This window comes from Panulirus ornatus, chromosome 64 (genome assembly GCF_036320965.1).
Source record: "Panulirus ornatus isolate Po-2019 chromosome 64, ASM3632096v1, whole genome shotgun sequence".
NCBI lineage: Eukaryota > Metazoa > Arthropoda > Malacostraca > Decapoda > Palinuridae > Panulirus > Panulirus ornatus.
Genome location: NC_092287.1, coordinates 22,063,057 through 22,084,481, shown reverse-complemented (window position 1 = coordinate 22,084,481; position 21,425 = coordinate 22,063,057). Strand labels below are relative to the sequence as shown.

At 38.6% G+C, this 21,425-nt stretch overlaps 1 protein-coding gene across 3 annotated transcripts in view; it reads right to left on the bottom strand.

The window, feature by feature from the left end:
• Positions 1-5,588: 5,588 nt before the first annotated feature.
• The window catches only part of LOC139746090 (uncharacterized), a 91,270-nt gene continuing 75,433 nt past the window's right edge, over positions 5,589-21,425 (bottom strand). For 2 of the 3 annotated variants that reach the window (XM_071656920.1, XM_071656921.1), the window contains exons 7-8: positions 13,670-13,765; positions 5,589-8,171 (exon numbers count right to left, since the gene is read on the bottom strand). In XM_071656920.1, the coding sequence (XP_071513021.1) occupies positions 7,081-8,171; positions 13,670-13,765 (1,187 nt within the window). In that variant the 3' untranslated portion in view covers positions 5,589-7,080. The remainder of the gene's footprint in view (positions 8,172-13,669; positions 13,766-21,425) is intronic. The other variant, XM_071656922.1, reaches the window with a different exon arrangement.

The window sequence follows — 21,425 nt, the reverse complement described above, 5'->3', positions numbered from 1 at the left end:
CATGCAACTTTGGGCAACTCTCATGATGCAGCACTTGAGAGGGAACTGATGTTTAGAGTAGTAGCTCCTTTGTTTTTTGGAGTTTGATACTCTGTTTCCCTGATGCTTTCCATGCATTCACATTTCATCTCGGTCCTCTGTTTGCTTTGTGTTGAACTGCTCGGTGTAGCTAATTACAAATAGATAATTATACTGCAAGAATTGTGCAAGAAGGAATCAAAGCATTGCACATGCACAGATACGGCAAATTTAACACCTTTTCCAAGTTTCCATACCTGAAGCTTCTGAAGCCTGAGATGAATTGTGATCTTCCAAGCATATCTAAGCCATGTATATACATACACGTCCACACACGCACATATACATACCTATACATTTCAACATATACATATACATACACAGACATTACATATATACACATGTACATAATTCATACTTGCTGCCTTTATTCATTCCCGTCGCCACCCCGCCACACATGAAATGATGACCCCCTTCCCCCGCATGCGCGCGAGGTAGTGCTAGGAAGACAAAAATGGCTACATTCGTTCACACTTAGTCTCTACCTGTCATGTATAATGAACCAAAACCACAGCTCCCTTTCCACATCCAGGCCCCACAAAACTTTCCATGGTTTACTCCAGACGCTTCACATGCCCCGGTTCAATCCATTGACAGCACGTCGACTCCTGTATACCACATCGTTCCAATTCACTCTATTCCTTGCACGCCTTTCACCCTCCTGCATGATCAGGCCCCGATCGCCCAAAATCTTCTTCACTCCATCTTTCCACCTCCAATTTGGTCTCCCACTTCTCATTCCCTCCAACTCTGACACATATATCCTCTTTGACAATCTTTCCACACTCATTTCCTCCATGTGACCAAACCATTTCAAAAACACCCTCTGCTTCTCAACCACACTCATTTCATTACCACACATCTCTCTTACCCTTTCATTACTTGCTTGATCAAACCACCTCATACCACATATTGTCCTAAACATCTCATTTCCGAAACATCCACCCTCCTCTGCACAACTCTATAGCCATCGACTCGCAACCATATATCATTGTTGGAACCACTATTCCTTCAAACATACCCATTTTTGCTTTCCGGTATAATGTTCTCGCCTTCCACACATTTTCCAACGCTCCTAGAACTTTCGCCCCCTCCCCCACCCTGTGACTCACTTCCGCTTCCATGGTTCCATCCACTGCCAAATCCACTCCCAGATATCTAAAACACTTCACTTCCTCCGAGAAGTGGGAGACCAAATTGGAGGTGGAAAGATGGAGTGAAAAAGATTTTGAGTGATCGGGGCCTGAATATGTAGGAGGTGAATGGCATGCAAGGAATAGAGTGAATTGGAATGATGTGGTATACCGGGGTCGACGTGCTATCAATGGATTGAACCAGGGCATGTGAAGTGTCTGGGGTAAACCATGGAAAGTTCTGTGGGACCTGGATGTGGAAAGGGAGCTGTGGTTTCAGTGCATTGTTACATGACAGGTAGAGACCGAGTGTGAATGAATGTGGCCTTTGTTGTCTTTTCCTAGCGCTACCTTGCACACATGTGAGGGGGGGTTGGTATTTCATGTGTGGCGGGGTGGTGATGGGAATGAATAAGAGCAGACAGTATGGATTATGTACATGTGTATATATGTATATGTCTGTGTGTGTATATATATGTATGTATGAATATACATGAAGGTATCTATATGTGCGTGTGTGGACGTGTATGTATATACATGTGTATGTGGGTGGGTTGGGCCATTCTCTCGTCTGTTTCCTTGTGCTACCTCGCTAATGCGGGAGATGATGACAAAGTATAAAATAATAATGATAAATATATCATTTATTCATTATACTTAATTGCCATCTCCTGTGTTAGCGAGGTAGTGCAAGGAAACAGATGAAAGAATGGCCTAACCCACCCACATACATATGTATAAACATAAATGCCCACACACGCACATATACATACCTATACATTTCAATGTACACACATACACATACATAGACATATATACACATGTTCAGATTCATACTTGCTGCCGTTATCCATTCTCGTCGCCACCCTGCTACATATGACATAGCTTCCCCCCTGTGAGGTAGCGCTAGGAAAAGACAAAAAAAGGCCACATTCGTTCACACTCAGTCTCTAGCTGTTGTGTGTAATGCACCAAAACCACAACTCCTGTTCCACATCCAGGCCCTACAAAACTTTCCAAGGTTTACCCCAGACGCTTCACATGCCCTGGTTCAATCCATTGACAGCATGTCGACCCCAGTATACCACATCGTTCCAATTCACTCTGTTTCTTGCATGCCTTTCACCCTCCTGTATGTTCAGGCCCTGATCACTCAAAGTCTTTTTCATTCCATCCCTCTACCTCCAATTTGGTCTTCCGCTTCTCCTCATTCCCTCCATCTCTGACACATATATCCTCTTTGTCAATCTTTCCTCACTCATTCTCTCCATGGGACCAAACCATTTTAACACACCTTCTGCTCTCTCAACCACACTCTTTTTATTACCACACATCTCTCTTACCCTTTCATCACTTACTCGATCAAACAACCTCACACCACATATTGTCCTCAAACATCTCATTTCCAACACATCCAACCTATCTATAGCCCATGCCTCGCAACCATATAACATTGTTGGAACCACTATTCCTTTAAACATACCCATTTTTGCTCTCCGAGATAACGTTCTCACTTTTCACACATTCTTCAACGCTCCCAGAACCTTCGCTCCTTCTCCCACCTTGTGACTAACTTCCGCTTCCATGGTTCCACCCACTGCTAAATCCACTCGCAGACATCTAAAACACTTCGCTTCCTCCTGTTTTTCTCCATTCAAACTTACCTCCCAATTAACTTGTCCCTCAACCCTACTGAACGTAATAACCTTGCTCTTATTCACATTTACTCTCAGCTTTCTTTTTTCACACACTTTACCAAACCCAGTCACCAACTTTTGCTATTTCATGTGACCAAACCATTTCAAAACACCCTCTGCTTCTCAACCACACTCATTTCATTACCACACATCTCTCTTACCCTTTCATTACTTGCTTGATCAAACCACCTCATACCACATATTGTCCTAAACATCTCATTTCCGAAACATCCACCCTCCTCTGCACAACTCTATAGCCATCGACTCGCAACCATATATCATTGTTGGAACCACTATTCCTTCAAACATACCCATTTTTGCTTTCCGGTATAATGTTCTCGCCTTCCACACATTTTCCAACGCTCCTAGAACTTTCGCCCCCTCCCCCACCCTGTGACTCACTTCCGCTTCCATGGTTCCATCCACTGCCAAATCCACTCCCAGATATCTAAAACACTTCACTTCCTCCGAGAAGTGGGAGACCAAATTGGAGGTGGAAAGATGGAGTGAAAAAGATTTTGAGTGATCGGGGCCTGAATATGTAGGAGGTGAATGGCATGCAAGGAATAGAGTGAATTGGAATGATGTGGTATACCGGGGTCGACGTGCTATCAATGGATTGAACCAGGGCATGTGAAGTGTCTGGGGTAAACCATGGAAAGTTCTGTGGGACCTGGATGTGGAAAGGGAGCTGTGGTTTCAGTGCATTGTTACATGACAGGTAGAGACCGAGTGTGAATGAATGTGGCCTTTGTTGTCTTTTCCTAGCGCTACCTTGCACACATGTGAGGGGGGGTTGGTATTTCATGTGTGGCGGGGTGGTGATGGGAATGAATAAGAGCAGACAGTATGGATTATGTACATGTGTATATATGTATATGTCTGTGTGTGTATATATATGTATGTATGAATATACATGAAGGTATCTATATGTGCGTGTGTGGACGTGTATGTATATACATGTGTATGTGGGTGGGTTGGGCCATTCTCTCGTCTGTTTCCTTGTGCTACCTCGCTAATGCGGGAGATGATGACAAAGTATAAAATAATAATGATAAATATATCATTTATTCATTATACTTAATTGCCATCTCCTGTGTTAGCGAGGTAGTGCAAGGAAACAGATGAAAGAATGGCCTAACCCACCCACATACATATGTATAAACATAAATGCCCACACACGCACATATACATACCTATACATTTCAATGTACACATACACATACATAGACATATATACACATGTTCAGATTCATACTTGCTGCCGTTATCCATTCTCGTTGCCACCCTGCTACATATGACATAGCTTCCCCCCTGTGAGGTAGCGCTAGGAAAAGACAAAAAAAGGCCACATTCGTTCACACTCAGTCTCTAGCTGTTGTGTGTAATGCACCAAAACCACAACTCCTGTTCCACATCCAGGCCCTACAAAACTTTCCAAGGTTTACCCCAGACGCTTCACATGCCCTGGTTCAATCCATTGACAGCATGTCGACCCCAGTATACCACATCGTTCCAGTTCACTCTGTTTCTTGCATGCCTTTCACCCTCCTGTATGTTCAGGCCCTGATCACTCAAAGTCTTTTTCATTCCATCCCTCTACCTCCAATTTGGTCTTCCGCTTCTCCTCATTCCCTCCATCTCTGACACATATATCCTCTTTGTCAATCTTTCCTCACTCATTCTCTCCATGGGACCAAACCATTTTAACACACCTTCTGCTCTCTCAACCACACTCTTTTTATTACCACACATCTCTCTTACCCTTTCATCACTTACTCGATCAAACAACCTCACACCACATATTGTCCTCAAACATCTCATTTCCAACACATCCAACCTATCTATAGCCCATGCCTCGCAACCATATAACATTGTTGGAACCACTATTCCTTTAAACATACCCATTTTTGCTCTCCGAGATAACGTTCTCACTTTTCACACATTCTTCAACGCTCCCAGAACCTTCGCTCCTTCTCCCACCTTGTGACTAACTTCCGCTTCCATGGTTCCACCCACTGCTAAATCCACTCGCAGACATCTAAAACACTTCGCTTCCTCCTGTTTTTCTCCATTCAAACTTACCTCCCAATTAACTTGTCCCTCAACCCTACTGAACGTAATAACCTTGCTCTTATTCACATTTACTCTCAGCTTTCTTTTTTTACACACTTTACCAAACCCAGTCACCAACTTTTGCTATTTCTCACCCAAATCAGACACTACCTGTCATGTGTAATGCACCGAAACCAGAGCTCCCTTTCCACATCCAGGCCCCACAGACCTTTCCATGGTTTAATCCAGAGGTTTCACATGCCCTGGTTTAGTCCATTGACAGCACATCAACCCTGGTATACCACATCATTCCAGTTCACTCTGTTCCTTGCACACCTTTCATCCTCCTGAATGTTCAGGCCCCAACTACTGAAAAGCTTTTTCTTTCCATCCTTTCAAATCCAATTTGGTCTCCTGCTTCTCCTTGTTCCCTCCACCTCTGACACATAAATCCTACCCTTAGACAGAAGGGGGTGGGGATGACTAGATGGGCTCATCAGTACTCATAATGTGTAAAGACCTCTCTTTGTCAACACTAACAGGGTGATCCCTTTCAAGGTAGAAAAGCATTTAAAATTTTCAAACAGCCCTGTGTTATCTTTTTATGAAAATACATACTATAGTGGTCATCCATCCTTTTTTATTTACAAACAATATTTACAAGGACTACTTTAATATTTACAATATGATGATGGCATAACACAATCTGCTTGTCATACTAGCTGAAAAAGAATTGATCTTAGTTTTAGAATGTCATGAAATACATAAACTTCTTTGAGAACAACAAAATCTGACTGGAAATATGTAATTATACAATGACACAATAAATGACAATGTATTCACCAATGACAAGTTTATGACATTTGTTTAAATGAATTGAGCAACATACATGTACAATTTACATAATTATATATATACTGTAAGAGGATGCTATCAAGGAATACTTCATCTATCAAAAGAGGTTATAGTAAAAAGTTAGATAAAGGATAGTGTAAGGTTAAAAAAAAATTCTCCTTTGGACAGGAGCAGTAAATGAGTGAAATTCACTGCCAGAAAAAGTGGTCATCTCTGAGGGCAATAACAAATCCAAAGATACTTTAGATATGTATAGTAGAAATGTGCAGTATAGTTTTTAACCCACCAACAACACACCTCATGCATGAACTGACAATATAACGTATAGCTCTCATAAAGACGAGGCTTGCAGATGTAAGCTTTCCACCTGAAGAATAGGAATCAAACTATTAATGACTTTTTGTAGAAATTAGCAACTCCTTTGACTTCACACATACCCAATCTACAGCTTAGGGCTTAAATGAATTTCATTTAGAGAGCTTCTTTACACAAGAAAAATATATACTGAACAATATTCTAATGAAATGAACATCTAACTTTAAATCAATTTTCTCATCTTCAGCAGATAACAATGCATCTCAAAGTTCCTTGTTAGATACCACAACAAATGATGCTTGTCTGTGATCAAAGTGCTATGAAGATCACACAGAGAACAAGAAATCTAAATCATTCATCAACTGGCTGAGCATATGATTCTCAAATGCAGAGATGACAGAAAACACCATTGTAATATAAATTGTAATTATCTTACTGTCCAGCTATTTATCAATTCATTAAATACAATGGCTGTCAGGAGACACCCATGGTTATCAGAATAACCAATAGAGACCCTTATATCACCCAAAAAAAACCTTACACATCGTTCTCTAAAGAATTAGCAATTTGGTTATAAACAATGTTCACAGAAAAACTTGGGTATCATCCATTCATAAATAAACTTATAATGCATGACAACATAAAAGTTCTTCCTTTTTTAATTGAAATGAGAGTCCTACAATCCCAAACTTAGCTCTGGAATGTACACACACTTATCCAATGTTCATCAAAGCTTGAGCCTGAAGTTTAGTGAGGTATATGTATGTATAGAAGGGAGAAGGTGGGAATATTCAGGTAATTACTTCATGCTTTTATGGGTCATGATTGCTTGGTTCATGGAAGACAGTTGTTGAGTAGAGGTGATACGTTTTTGGTATAGCCGGGCTTCCCATGCTCGAATCCAGCTGACACTGGCCAGAAATATCGATATGGCTAGCAGGGATCCTTCACGTACTGTGTGTTTCAGAAATTGTGCTGTCTTCTGGATCATCTGTGGATGGCGTTACAATATCTAGGTCGTTGTGGATAAAATGATTTTCCTCCAAATTAAACAGGTCTGAGAATGATCTTTTGACATTATTGATGATGGCAGTTACTCTTAAATGTCTACTGCTTCCACAACTACTTACACTAGACTTTCCATGAGGTTTATTCATATAATCTCTTTCAGTACATTCACCTGATTTCGAGCTTGGCAATACTTTCTTAATGTGGAAAATATCTTTTCTTGAAAAATGTGGTGATCCATAAAGACTATCAACACTGGGTTGCCATACAAGAGGCCAAGGTCTCTTTACATCAGAATGTCGAGAAAGTTTTACTGAAGGTGAAAAGGGGACTCGCTCTAGTCTGGGGAACTGTTCAGTTAATCTGACATCACCAGCAGAAACTGACCTTGCATTTTCATTCATAATGCTTGTAGTGGTGAAAATTATCTCCCGGTCACTCTTACTAATCCTTCTGTTTAGCAACTGAACGCTGAGATTTTGCCAAGACACTGCTGTGATATCAGGTTGTGATGAGCTTGATGCAGAAGTGTCCACAATTTTCTGGCACTCTGGAAGACCAACACTGACATGACGTTGTCTACTGGAGCTCATTTCAGATTCTTTAGGGTGAATATGATTATCCGAATAAATATCTATAAGAGGTACAGCAATATCTTGCAGATTTTGATCATCTGCAACAGTTACTCCTCCTTTTGTTTCTTCTATATCATCATGAATTTCAGAATTGCTACTTATGCTAAGTTTAGGTTTCACATCAGTAACTGGGGTAGCATTTGTTATGGGTATTTCTCTGTGGGCTGTGCTAAAGATACCCACTGCACCAGATGGCTCAGAGGGTGTCAATTTAGGGACACTAGATTCTTTATTTTCTCTCATGCTTACATCACCAGCACTACAGTCCATACTCTTCAGGTTCATCAACTGTGCAGCATTGCCATTCTGTCCTCTAACATGCTCTGCCATTAAACAAGCTACACTCTTCTTTCGGTCATAAGTTTTGGGAAGTTGATGACTTTTCTGTTTTGTTTCTGAAAATAAAAAAATCACTATTTATACATATCATAATTCTTATATCTGAAATCTATTCTGTTCATCTAGAAAAAATATGTACTTCTCTAATGCAATATATCTTATTTCCAGAAAAGGTTGAGCAATAACACAAAATTTATTTTCTAAATAAATATTTCTACTATACAAATGAATTAAAAATCTAAATACTATTCTAACAAAATTCCCTGAATTCTGACTTAACTTACCCAAGAACTACTTTCTAGTATGACAGTCTGCATGTAAATCAAGGCAGGAAATGCAAATTCCCCAAGCTCTTCAAATACTCCCTCCTTGGATGGTTTCATGATACAGAGGCATAGTCAAAATACATCTTTTCCCAGCTATGCAGTTGCCCAGTATTAATGGGTTCACTTATGCATGAATTATCTTTTTGTCACCATTTTCAGATAATGCAGAACACTCCTATATGGTGTTATTTCTACTGGACCTCTTAATAATTCCTGCCCTATAACTCCCCTACCTCCTTCAATATTGAAAAGTTTTCTCCGTCAAGATATTTCAGTCATGTGTCCTAACATTCATACTTTGAGCTCTGTTTAAATCAGGTTTATTTCCTCAGTATTACCCGACTTACAAAAACGGAGTCAAAACGTTTGACTGTAAAAGATAGTGTCCTTGATTTAACACAGGTGTGTCTATGAAGTTACTGACTACTGTAATGCCTTATTCAAGAAAGGAAAAAGTGTACTCTCTCTGAATGATTCAAGCTAAAGAAATGAGGAGAATTACTGAAAACTAGAATAAAAAAAACAGGTTGTGTCCAAAGAAAGAGTTTTTTTTTTGGAATCTACGAAGAGTTTATGGGGAGGGGCACAGGAGCAGTAAGAGGATCAAGAGATGAGGTACTGTTAGAGTCATCCAAGGTGAAATTAGAAGAGAATTTAGAAACAAAAAGAGATCCTCTGTTTATGGAAAAGACAGCTATAGTACTGTCAGGATAGAAAAGCACAGGAAAGATTCCTATAAATCCTTTGGATAAAGGAAATTTTCACATAAATAACATATCTGTAACAATTTCAGGCGGAGATAAAAGATGAATGTGAATCAGAAGTTTTACCAGATCTGACATGCCACATCCCTTGCCCATATGACCTCAGAACAGGAATGAGTGAACCACTGATTATAAGAAATAGTTATTTTAAAGGAAAAGGGGATACCTGTATGTTTCCATATACTCAGCAGAGACAGAGGCATCACCAGAAGGGAGACTGTAATCTTTCCAAGTAAAATAAAAAAGCAACATTTGAAAGTTAGTTTAGTCTGCTCTATCAAAATGTTACTGTTGATATTTAGAGTAGGGGTGACTGTGCAGAGGTGGAATTAATATTGAATATTTACAAGAGTGTAGTCAAATAACAAACTGGGGCAAGAGTGTGTAGCTACAACACAAAAGATTAGATGCGGAGACATCCAAAGTATTGGGAGATGATTGTAATGGTCTAAAATATGGATAGAGTGGATAATAATTTGCACCAGACTGTTAAGAATGGAAATTGTGAGGATTTCATCCCCCCTCTCCCTCTGTATGGGAGGACTACAAACATTCCCTGTTCTGTACAATGAGATGTAAGAGGAAGATCTCAGCTTGATGAAAGGATGTAATGGCCTCATGACAGGAATTAAAATAATCAAAGGAGAAAGTTTTCTGAGTCAAGAGAGCAACAGAGAAAACAAAGGAAAATAGTGTTAGATGGGACACAAATGATGAGCCATATAATGAAAGGTGGTGGCGCAGGTAGTTAGTTGTAACGGTAGTAGATGTGGTGGAGAGGTGGTGACACTGATTGTAGTAGTTGTGGCAGGAGACATAGTGGCAGAGATGGTGAAAGGGGTGGTGTAGTGCTGTTGGCAGAGGATATATCCAAGCAGAAGTGGTGACAAAAAGGGTATTACAGCAGGTTGTAAAACAGGTTTGTAGATATGGTGGAAGATGTTCTGATAATAGTGGTGGTAGAAGGGATGGCAGAGGTAGTGGCACAAATGATCGTAACAGTGGTGATTGCAAAGTGCACAAAAGACATAGTGAAAGAAATGGTGTTAAGGGTGCCAGGGGTGGTGGTTACAAAGGATGTAGTTTCAAAAATGATAGAAAAGAGGGTGACTGAGATTGTGGAAGAGTTGATGATAGAGGTGGTAGCACAGGTGGCTATAAAGGTGGTGGTGTCAAAGGTTGTGATATAATGGTTGCAGAGAAGGTGGCAATAGGGGTGACTGCAGGGATGGAGGAAGAGTTTGTGGCAGGGGTGGTGGCAGTAATGGTGTATGAGAAAGGCAAAGGAGATGGCAAAAGTGGTGGCAAAGGGGATGCAGATATTGGAAGAGGTGGTGGTGGAACTGGCTGAGGTGAGGAAGCAAGAGCTGCATAGGGGATGGCAGGGGTGCTGGAAGTGACGGCTGGTAAAGCAGCTGCAAAGGGGATGGAAAAGTTGAGTGTTATGGTGAAAAAGGGAGTGACTGCAAGGGTGGATGCAGAAATGGTGGAAAAAAAGGTGGAAGAGACCATCAAAAAAGCAGCGGTAATGGTAGTGGTCGGAGAGAGAACACTGCTAGTGACAACATGGTGAAGTAGTGGTAAAGGGGACAACAAAGGGGATGGCGCAGATAGTGACAAAGGTAGTGGCAGAGATGGCTGTATGGCCTGTAGTAAAGAGGGTGGTACATTTGTGGCATATGGTGGAAAATTCAGTGGAAATCACGGTGGCAATGGAATCAGAGTGGATAACAGAGGTAACAGCACAGGTAGTTGTAAAAGTGGTGACAATGGGGATGGCAAAGGTAACTGCAGATATGATGGAAGAGGTAGTAGCAGTGGTGGTGACAGAGGAGGGATGGTGTAAGAAATTGTGGTAGTGTTGGTGGCAAATTTGGCCTGAGTAGATGTAAAGGTGGTGGCAGAGGTGGCTCAGATAGTTGTAAAGGTGGTGGCAGAGGTGGCTCAGATAGTTGTAAAGGTGGTGGCAGAGGTGACAGTAGTGATGGTAGTAAAGGTATTGTTTCTGGGATGTTGGTAGTAAGGGATTGACCGATGATGGAAGAGTATGAGGCTGGGTTTGTCACACTATTGATGGCATAGGAGTTGGCACAGGATGCAGAGAATGTGGTTGTGTATGTGAAGGTAATGGTGTTGGTAATGATGTTGGCAAGGAGATAATGCAGGTGGCTGTGGAGGTGGTGGCAGGTTTGTGGAAGTGGGTGGCAGAGATGGTATTAGTACTGGTGGCAAAAGGAGTGACAGAGACGGAAACAGGGTGACAGATGTTGGCAAAGGGGGTGGATGGTGACACAAGTATTTGTAAGGGCTTTGGCAAGGAAAGTGGAAGAGTTGGTGTTGGAGATATGGCAGGTTAAAGTAGAGATGGTGGAAGAGGAGGTAATGACCTATTTCTATTACATGAGGAGGAAGTTTTACACTCATGAGGCACAATCTCTTGAACATTCTATACGATCACATGATGTCCTAAATTTATGTATGCTTCTCCATTGACCATGTCATCAGTCATTCTATTCCATTCAAGCACCACTCTCATACTAAAAAAGTATTTCTTTACATTTTATAAGATTTTGCTTAATCTCATGTTATGTCCATTGGATGCTCTATCCCTACATCTCTCAAAGAACTGTTCACTGTCCATGTCATCGAACTATTTCAAAAACTTAAAGTTTGTGATCAGGTCACCCATAACTTCTCTTTTCCAAAGTGAACAAATTTAAAACCTCTAGCCTTTCCTTGTAACTCAGTTTCCTTAATTATGGCATAATTTTTACATTTCTCTGGGTCTTCTCTCTTAGCTTGTTGTGCTTCTCTAGGTGTGGTGACCTAACTAGCAGAGGTACTAGTAGCAGTGATGGGAAAGGAAGTAACAATCATGGTGGCAGAGTTGGTAGAAATGGTGGAAGAGATGGTGTTAAGAGGGATGACAGAGGTGGTGGCACAGGTGGTTACAGAGGTGGTGTTAGTGGTAGTGGCACTGACAGTCATGTTAGTGGCATAGGGTATGGAAGAGGTGGTGGCACAAGTGGCTGTGTAGGTAATAATGAACCCTCCAGTCATTCTGGTAAATTAAGGTTTTACTTAATATAGTATGTATTTCAAACAAGAAATTTAATTACTAGTTCTAACAAAAACCAACCCTGATTGTATTAGCTATCCATGAAAACACATTCCATTGTATCCTTCTCTTCCCTGCACAACTGTCAATAAAGCAAGAATTTGCATTGTAAGCTGTTAATATCAAAACTACATAGATATTGATATCCATCAAACAGTTGAAACTCATTCTGTAAGGAAGTTTTAAACTCTTGAGCACTACTTTTATATATCTAAACCTTCAGTTTGAAATGTAAAGGCAACAACTTAGTCTAAAACCTACTATCCTCAGGACAGTATGGTAGTTTATATGATATTTTATAAAATTTTAACAAAAAGGGCTTGAGGTGGTAATGGAGTGGAATGGGGTGAAGTGAAGGTTAACAGGACAGAGAGGGAAGGGTACTAAGGTTGTTTAGGCCATTCACTGAATTGTTTGATTCAGCATCTGCTTAAATTAGAGGTGGAGAATTTTTCCTAGACTTTTTCAAAAAAGCCACCCAATTTTATCCGTAATATATAACTCTCTTTTTATAAAGTTCCCTGTAGCTATGTGAAACATCCACAAGACATTTAGAGAACAAGTGGAATCCTTGTCATTAATGAGGGCTATAACTTCATCTAAATGGTTGAAAATGTATGATACCCCTTTGTTATAAAGTGGCATGGGGTAGGGGATGTTTTGGCTCTTTTTTCTCAGTTTCCTTGCCTCCAACTGCATGAGTTCCTCATTAGTTTGTTCTTCAAAATGTGACTCCAGTGTCTCAGCCACATTTTGTTTTTGTTCTTTCAAAGTCAACATTGTTAGTAAGTCACAGTTGTCTGCTATATCTGGGGTACTGAAAAAGCAGAGACAAACTGTGGCAAGAAAGAGCATTAGTTGACATGTGTCTGTTTGCGAGCTGACAATCAGAGGGTGAGATCTGAATTGCAAATAATTTTCTGTGAGATTATGGGATGCATGGTGAGTAAAAAAAAATACCTTAAAATATTTCACTAATGAAGGAAAAAACACTTGAATCATCAAAAATACTTTTCTTTTGAATTCATTTCAGCTATGAGAGGTTACATGGCAATATGAGGGTGTGTACCCAAATTCTTAAATCTTGTGAGTGTATAATATCACTCGGCAAGTTGCTGTTCTACAGGGGATACCAGTGGTGAATAATTTTTCAGTCTTTCTTGGAAAAATACTGTAAAAACATTGACAGAAAATCCCTTAAATTTCACTTGTAATTACATTTCTGCTGTCACAAAAATTCCCACCCAAGTGCAGTATTTGTTTCTCCCTCTTGAAAATCTAAAGTACTCCTTAAAAACTTCTGTATGATAAAAAGGCCTAAATTTCATTGCATATTCACATCTTACCCATTTTATCTCGATTTCTCCACAAAGAACAGCGGAAGGAGATCATCATTCTTCCAAAGTTGCGTGAAGTTGGCACTGGATCATAATGTGATTTATCTGTGAATTTGATAGTGCAGAAAACATGAATATCATTTTCCAATGGGTGACTTTCATTTCATTTAACACATAAGCAACGACTATCATAATCCAAAGATGTATCTCTCTGCTGAGGAGGCCATTGAGCAAAGAAAATAAAGAGACCTTTGGTGTCATTTGAAATTATTAGTAAAATCCCAACAATAACCTGTTGGTATTCCCACCACCTATCTAAGGACAATTCTGGACAATAGGGAACGTTAGATAGACTCTCTGGATCTGAACTGCCAGAAAGCATTTGGCACTGTACTGCATGGGAGGCTGATTAAGAAGCTGGATCTCCAAGTATGAATAAGAGGGAAACTTCTATGATGGATACAGGATTATATCAGTGGGAGGAGACAACAGACACATGTCAGAAGAGCCTTTTCGAAATAGGTTGAGGTGACCAGTGGAGTGCTACAGGGTTTGGTTCTGGGACTGTTACTCTTCTTTGTCTATATCAGTGATTTTTCCTGAAGGTATTGAATCCTACCTAAATATGTTCTAAGATGATGCAAAGGTCATGAAGGAACTTAAAGGCAAGAAGGATTCCTTTACAAAGGGACCTGAACAGACTCCATAACTGGTCTGAAATACGGTAGGTGAAATTCAACCCAAGCAAATGTAAAGTATTGAGGATGGAACAAAGTGTATGATGGCCTTAACATGATTATTGTCAAGCAGGAAATAAGCTTCAGGATTCTGTTGCCAGAGTCCCATATTAGGAGAATAGATAAGAAGACAATCTGTCTCCTGGCAAATATCAGAATAGCTTTGAAGTGTGTGGATAAGGAAATTATTTGCAAGCTATTCATATTCTACATAAGGCTAAAATATGCTTCTCAGATTTGGTCATTGGACCTGAAGAGCACAAAGAATGTTCAGAGGAGGGCAATGAAGATGGTACCAGAATTAAGAGAGCTAAGCAACAGCCAAAGGCTGGAAGCTTATATTTACCTACCTTGGAAGAGAAAAAAGGGGGTGATTTTATGACAATCTTTAAATTCTTGAGAGATTGATACTGAGGACAGTGAACAGTTCCTAGAGAGATGAAGCAACAGAGCGACCAAATGAAACAACATGAAATTAAATAAAAACCTGGAAATAAGGATGTAAGGAAATACTTTTATAGTATGAGAATGGTGGATGAATAAAACAGTATGAATCAGGACATGGGTAGTGCAAACAACATACATAGATTTAAGAACTTAAACAACAGCAGAGAATGTTTGTGAGATGATGCCCCATAGATGCAAAACTCCCTTCTTGTAAAGAAAAACAAGTAATGACAGGATTACCTTACAAGACCACTGCCTGTCACTGCCTCCTATAATCTGGATCATTGAAGCAAAAACACCCATTACCTTCATTTCTGCAAAACCCCAAATTACACTAAAGAAAATGTGAGAGTAACGAAGGAAAGGAGGGTTAAGAAGAAAAATGGCTTCTTAAATGAGTTCCTTTGAGGCAAAATAGCTTTTCATAAGTTTAAAATGTTTCTTTCTTAACAGGAGTTAACCAGAGAGCAAGAAAAATAAGAGCATAGCTGAACTGAGGCTGCTGATAAACCCTCAAACTTACCTTATTTTGTGCCATATGAGATGTATTTTTTTTCTAAGGATAGAAATTCACTCTGCATCTGACACTGAAGGTTAAGAGTATTATTGGGAAAGGAATGGTCCTTTTAAATACTAAGATAAGCCTATGACCCAAGATGAGCCCAGAAGTATTCTATTCCAAGTTTTTTGTTATTAAAACAAATATAAAATGAACATTATTGCAAACCATGTGAAATTATCATAAACTTCAAGTAAAAAATCCTTAAAGCCAAAAGTCCCATGTGAACTCATTGTACAATAGTTAGCTGAACCTCCTTTCCCAACACTCATAAACCTGCTGCCTGTCTGTCTTCTTCTACCAGTATTTAACAGCTATGCCATTAAAAGAAACCTCTGTATAGTATCTAAATTTAGTACACAACTAAAATCATTAAAAAAAAGTAAGAAAATGTGTAAAATCTTGTGCCATTTGCAGCTACACTGCAACACAACCAGACCAAAGAGCACGTCAAAACTAGATGCCTATAGACCTAGGTGTTATACACCTGACCAATGGCCCTACTCATTGTATAAGACCATCAAAAACAGTTCATTTGGAGATCCTTCCAAGAGTTTGTAGAAAAACAAACACAAAATTCTATATCTCAAAGAGCATGTGCCCCCACCTCCTTGCTTCTCAGTACCATTATTAGGTTAAGGCTTTCAACAAATTAGCTTTCCACACATCTTCACTTCAAGACCACTGAGGTTCATGCCACCATGTTTCACCTCAGGAAACAAGAATGACTGAGGTTCATGCCACCATGTTTCACCACATGAACCTTCTTAGTTTTCATGGAGATTTTGCCTTCACATATAACGAATTCTCTTTCTACACATTCCAAAATGTTCTTAGAACCTTCGTCCCCTCACCCACCTCACTTCTTCCATGGTTCCATTCACTGCCATGTCCACTCCCAGGTCTCTAAAATACTTCACTTCTTCCTTCATCCCTCACCCACTTTACTTCTGCTTCTATGGTTCCATTCACTGCCATGTCCACTCCTAGGTCTCTAAAATACTTCACTTCTTCCAAATTTTCTCCATTCAAACTCACACCCCAAGTAATCTGTTCCTCTGCCCTGTTAAACCTAATAACCTCATTTTTATTTGCATTGACACACTTTCAAACTCAATCACAATGATAAGCAAACAAAAATGAAAGAGGTAGGCCTTGAGAATCCACAATCATTCTGACCTTTTCCTCAATCATAAAGGTCGCAAGTCATTCAAAAAGGTAAGCCCAATTTCTGATCAAGGTTACTGCATCGGATAAGTGAGCAGTGCAGATTATGTTTATGGGGATCCCAGTGCAAACATTTTGCAAGAGGCCTTTTCCTGAGCCTGCACTATGATTACTGGGCAGGGAAATACAACACAAAAACAGCCATTGGGCTACCATCATCTCCACAAAGTGCACAACCCATCTAATTTCTACTTCCCCTCTATTCCCTTTTGTAGTCTTTTTAATCTTTACCTTCAACTCTTTTCCCTACCTTACAATTTGTCTCTTAGGATTTTCTTACCTCTGATAACAGCAATTGCAACATTCATAAAGTCCTCTTAATCCAAGGAAAAAATATCTCAAACCAACCAGAGCAATTAAACAAAAACAACAAATTACTAGGTGGTTGGTATGATTAAAAAAAACACCGAATGTATTGATACACACTCTACATCGCTTATCACTCTCACATCTGATATTCATTTTTCAAAATGTGGTTGAATGAGTGGGACTTCCAGGCACATGCCCTGGATGCCCGTGTTAATCTGCCACTATAAGTGAATACAAAAGGAGAGCAAGTTTTTCTAGCATTAAAAATGCAAAAAGAAAATACTTTTTTTCAGTTTAAATTATTGCTCTGTAATCTACACTTTCTTTGGAGTATTTACTAAATTGTTAGGCTTTCATTAGTTATGGGCTGTCTGCTCTAAATGAAGGTAAGATAACTACATTAACTGGGTCAGTCTTTATCATAATACTATGCTCTCACTCCTGGCTTATCTACAGAATAAATGGAAGCTATGTCATCCCTATTTGCCATGTAGAACAGTATTGTGCTGTCGCAGTAAAGTGTAACTGATCTAATGAGTGAGTTACCACATCTGCAATGCTTTTACAAGGTCAACTTTTAGGAAGAAAAAGAGTCTCATTACTGTGTTAAAAGATGATACATCTTTTTGTAACAGTTATGCCATTTCTCAAATCATTTATAGTGTCACATGATGATGCTTCACAAAATATTCAGCTTTCAAACTACTGCCACATCTTCAATTACCACATATCCATTCACAAACCTCCATTCAATTACTGGTGACATTTATTTGCTGGTATAGCTAAATAGCTGCTGTTATATAAATAACTCTGAAGAATGAGAGACTTATTTCTCCATATCATTTGGTTTTCAGTCTTCAGCTTTTTTTCTGTTTCCATCAACAATCTTCAATAACACACTTACAAAGCTAAAACGTTAAAAAGATACATGAAAGTTCAATCCATCCAGATGTAACAAACTTGTTTCACAGTGCTTCATGGCTTACCAATTCATCCTACCACTTTATAATCACTTCACTTCTGCTGTGCCCAAACAAGACAGGAATGAAAACTCGGTGAAAGCTACACCATATCTGTTGACTGATAAATTAACATATCCAAGGAATAATCTTCCCTTTTCTGAAAGCTACTTTTTACTAATAAATGTCAGTCATCATTAATTTGCCTAGAGTGAGATAGATCTTCCTCATCCAAAAGATGTATCAACAGTTAAAGAATGAAGAAGCCTTTGGCTCAAAAGAGGATGGCATGCACTTTGAACCATAAAACATGCCTATAAACGTACAAATGGATTCTTAGTAAATCTTTAAAAATTTCAGTGCATAATCCAGCACAAGCATTCTAAAGGATGTTTATTAAGATATACATTAATTGGAGTACTAACAGAAGGAATGGGCTAATCAGAGACCAGCTAAATAGATGAGTAGACAACATGACATGGTCAAGACTTCAGGCATACATGATGCACTGCACACAGTACCTACTAGTCTGAAAGATTTACCAAGTTAGCATTTTGGGAAAAAGCATTTACTAATATAAAGACTGAAAAGCAAGACATGGTGAATTATGACCTTTCATTATGTGTGCTGGGCACAAGGATGGGGTCTGACTGAGGCAGGAGAATTGCCTGGCCCACCATCCACAGCAATTCATAATAGAGTGGGTCACATTTGGCTAAACTAGTGAGAATGTTTTTCTTTAAACTTTTCTATCTTGATTGTCTAAGACACTATTTGACACCTAGGCAATAAGAGAAACAGACATCCATAGCAAAACAATGACTAGCACTTGCTTAAGAAGAAAGAGGGTGCCTTGGCATCTATTCTGCATAAGAAAGGAACATGCAAGCAAGAAAAGTTGTTAAAAGTAGAAAGAAAAGCTGTAAATAAGGTGAGAAATGCTAGATGCATTAAGACTTATCATTAATATTAAACAAGTCTACAATGCTCTGTTAAAGAATGATAACATAATAGCTTTCCAAAAAAGTATTTAATTAACATCCAAAATAGACAAAGGGAGTACATATTCAGGCATTAAACTGTCATTTCACAGGTGCAGAAGAATACAAATGCAGACACCACCAAAAGTCTTATTTTGTTTTAAAAGTATTACCCAACTAATGATGTCAGAAGCAGTTAACAATCGCTAGTTTCTACGTAATTTATAGCAGGCTTTGGTGTGTCTCCTTTCAGTTGTGAACACTCCTGTAGATTCACAGTTTCTGGAAAAGTATTATTAATCATGTTTATGTATAAGTACTCAATTAGTCTTATCTTACAGCACAGACAATGTCAAGGAAGATTCTTCTAAATGAATGTAATGAAAAGCAGGGCACTGTACTTAAAAATGCAGGAAATCTTTACTAATAAGTAATGAAAAACTTTTCTACGAATTCTCAATATCACACAATTTATTCGTGATGATAAATGCTTCCATGTGTCATTTACAAATGTATAAACTACATCACAGTACCTGATAACTGTTTACGAAATATTATCATATTTAACATCCTTTCAAGTCTGTGCCTTTATAATATCTAACTCTAAAGCTGCAAAGTCTTCCAAGCCCTAATAACAAGTATCCCTAAGGTATTCATATAATAATGGGACTTATACATACAAGCACGATGACGACAACAAAATCATCAGTAGCCAAAGATGACTGGGATGTATAAGAAAGTATTTCAGCACTATCTATCATCTTGGTCATGTCATACAAATACAACAGTTTCTACTACTTGCTGATATTCTTAAAGATCTACAACTTTATCAACAAGTCTTAGTTCTAAAAAAAAATGTATCTCGTGTCTGATGCAAGTAACTATGTAGGGGAGCACTTTCCACATAACTCTTGTTCATCATACTGTTCCACAATGCTACTTTCATTAAGAATAAAGTTGGGTAAAGGATAAAGCTAAGGACAACTGTGAAGTATCAAAAAAATCTGAGGTGTGATTAGGTACAGCAACCCTGTGTCACCTTGGCAAAAGATTTAGAGCTTATCTTATGTGGTTAATAATAATGATCCACTTAGCATTTGAAAACATTTCATTTTATCTTAAGTTGAATGAAAGTTTAGATTACAGTCATTAGCCATTTTTGTAAAGATTAAATTACATGTATATCTTTATACAGTCAATTCTATCTGCTGACTGAAATCTACCTTTAACATCATAAATTAAGTCTCCTTGCACTTGCTTTGTGTTGTATTAGACTAATGCTATTTTTGATATTTGATTTAGAATTATCAATTATCTGTAGTCTGCTTATTCAAAATGAAGCTTTAGGCTTAGCATAAAACAGAGTAAGCAAGAGGTAAGCAAAGCTACAGGTACTTACTTTCAGAATGAAAAGATAGGCATACATCCCAAACAACAAACATCTATGGAACAAATACTCAATTCTCATTAAAAATTTCCAAAACAGGTAAACGTACACACACAATAAAACAGAACAAAAGAATTTTGATAATCAGCATACCACTGGATTATTAGGTTACAAACCAAACTAATTTTCTCTTTAAGTTTTGAAATCATACTCAAAGATATCAACCACTGCCCCTTATACACTGGAACAACCATAAGTGATTCATCAAACAGCTGAAATTTTCAAACAAGCATTTTCTTGGAAATTCTTTTATCTAGTGCTATAGAAAATATCTTGATAATAAAAAGCAGCAAAGTATGAAAGGCTTTGCTACACACTCAACCATACTGAGAATTCACAAAGAAGTTCTGTAAGCCTACCACCACCTTCAACAGCCAAATGAATGTTATCAAAAGAATGACCATTATGAAATTTGTACCACCACCAATACCCATGTAAAACGATTTTCAGAATACTGACCATGAGAATATTTAATCCTTTCAGCCAAACAGATCTTTAAAAGATGATCACTCTTGTGATGTTTTTACTGCATTTATTAGTGTTACAGTACATTCTGGAGATTCCATGTGAGTATTATGGTTGGTGCTCTTAAACATAGGATATCTCTCATCTCCCAAATCATGAAGATTGCAATAGTTTATAAAGTCTCTGTCATCCCCAGAAAACACAACAGGGTCACCTGTGGATTAAAACAGTGACACTGAGAAGTGTGACATACTGTACACAGACATTAACATAACACATTAAAAGACATTCACTAACTTCACAAAAAAAAAAAAAAAAAACTGACTGACATAAAGTTTACAGGTTTCAAAACTGATTAGCTGTCTGCCAATGCTAGAGGCTAGATATATGATCCTAACAATAAAGGTTACTATGCATGCCTTGACATGAAGCCATCTCTCCCTCCTTGAACCTATGAGGCATCTTGCTTCCAGACAGTCATAATTTGTTTATTGTGGTCTTATCTGCATGTTGAAAACACTTACTACATAATACTTAGTAACCTCAAGATTTCAGTTCATCTTAATTGTGTATCTGCACAGCCTTGTAAATGAGGAGAGTGTCTGCTGTGTTGTTAATTATTGATTATACCCCTA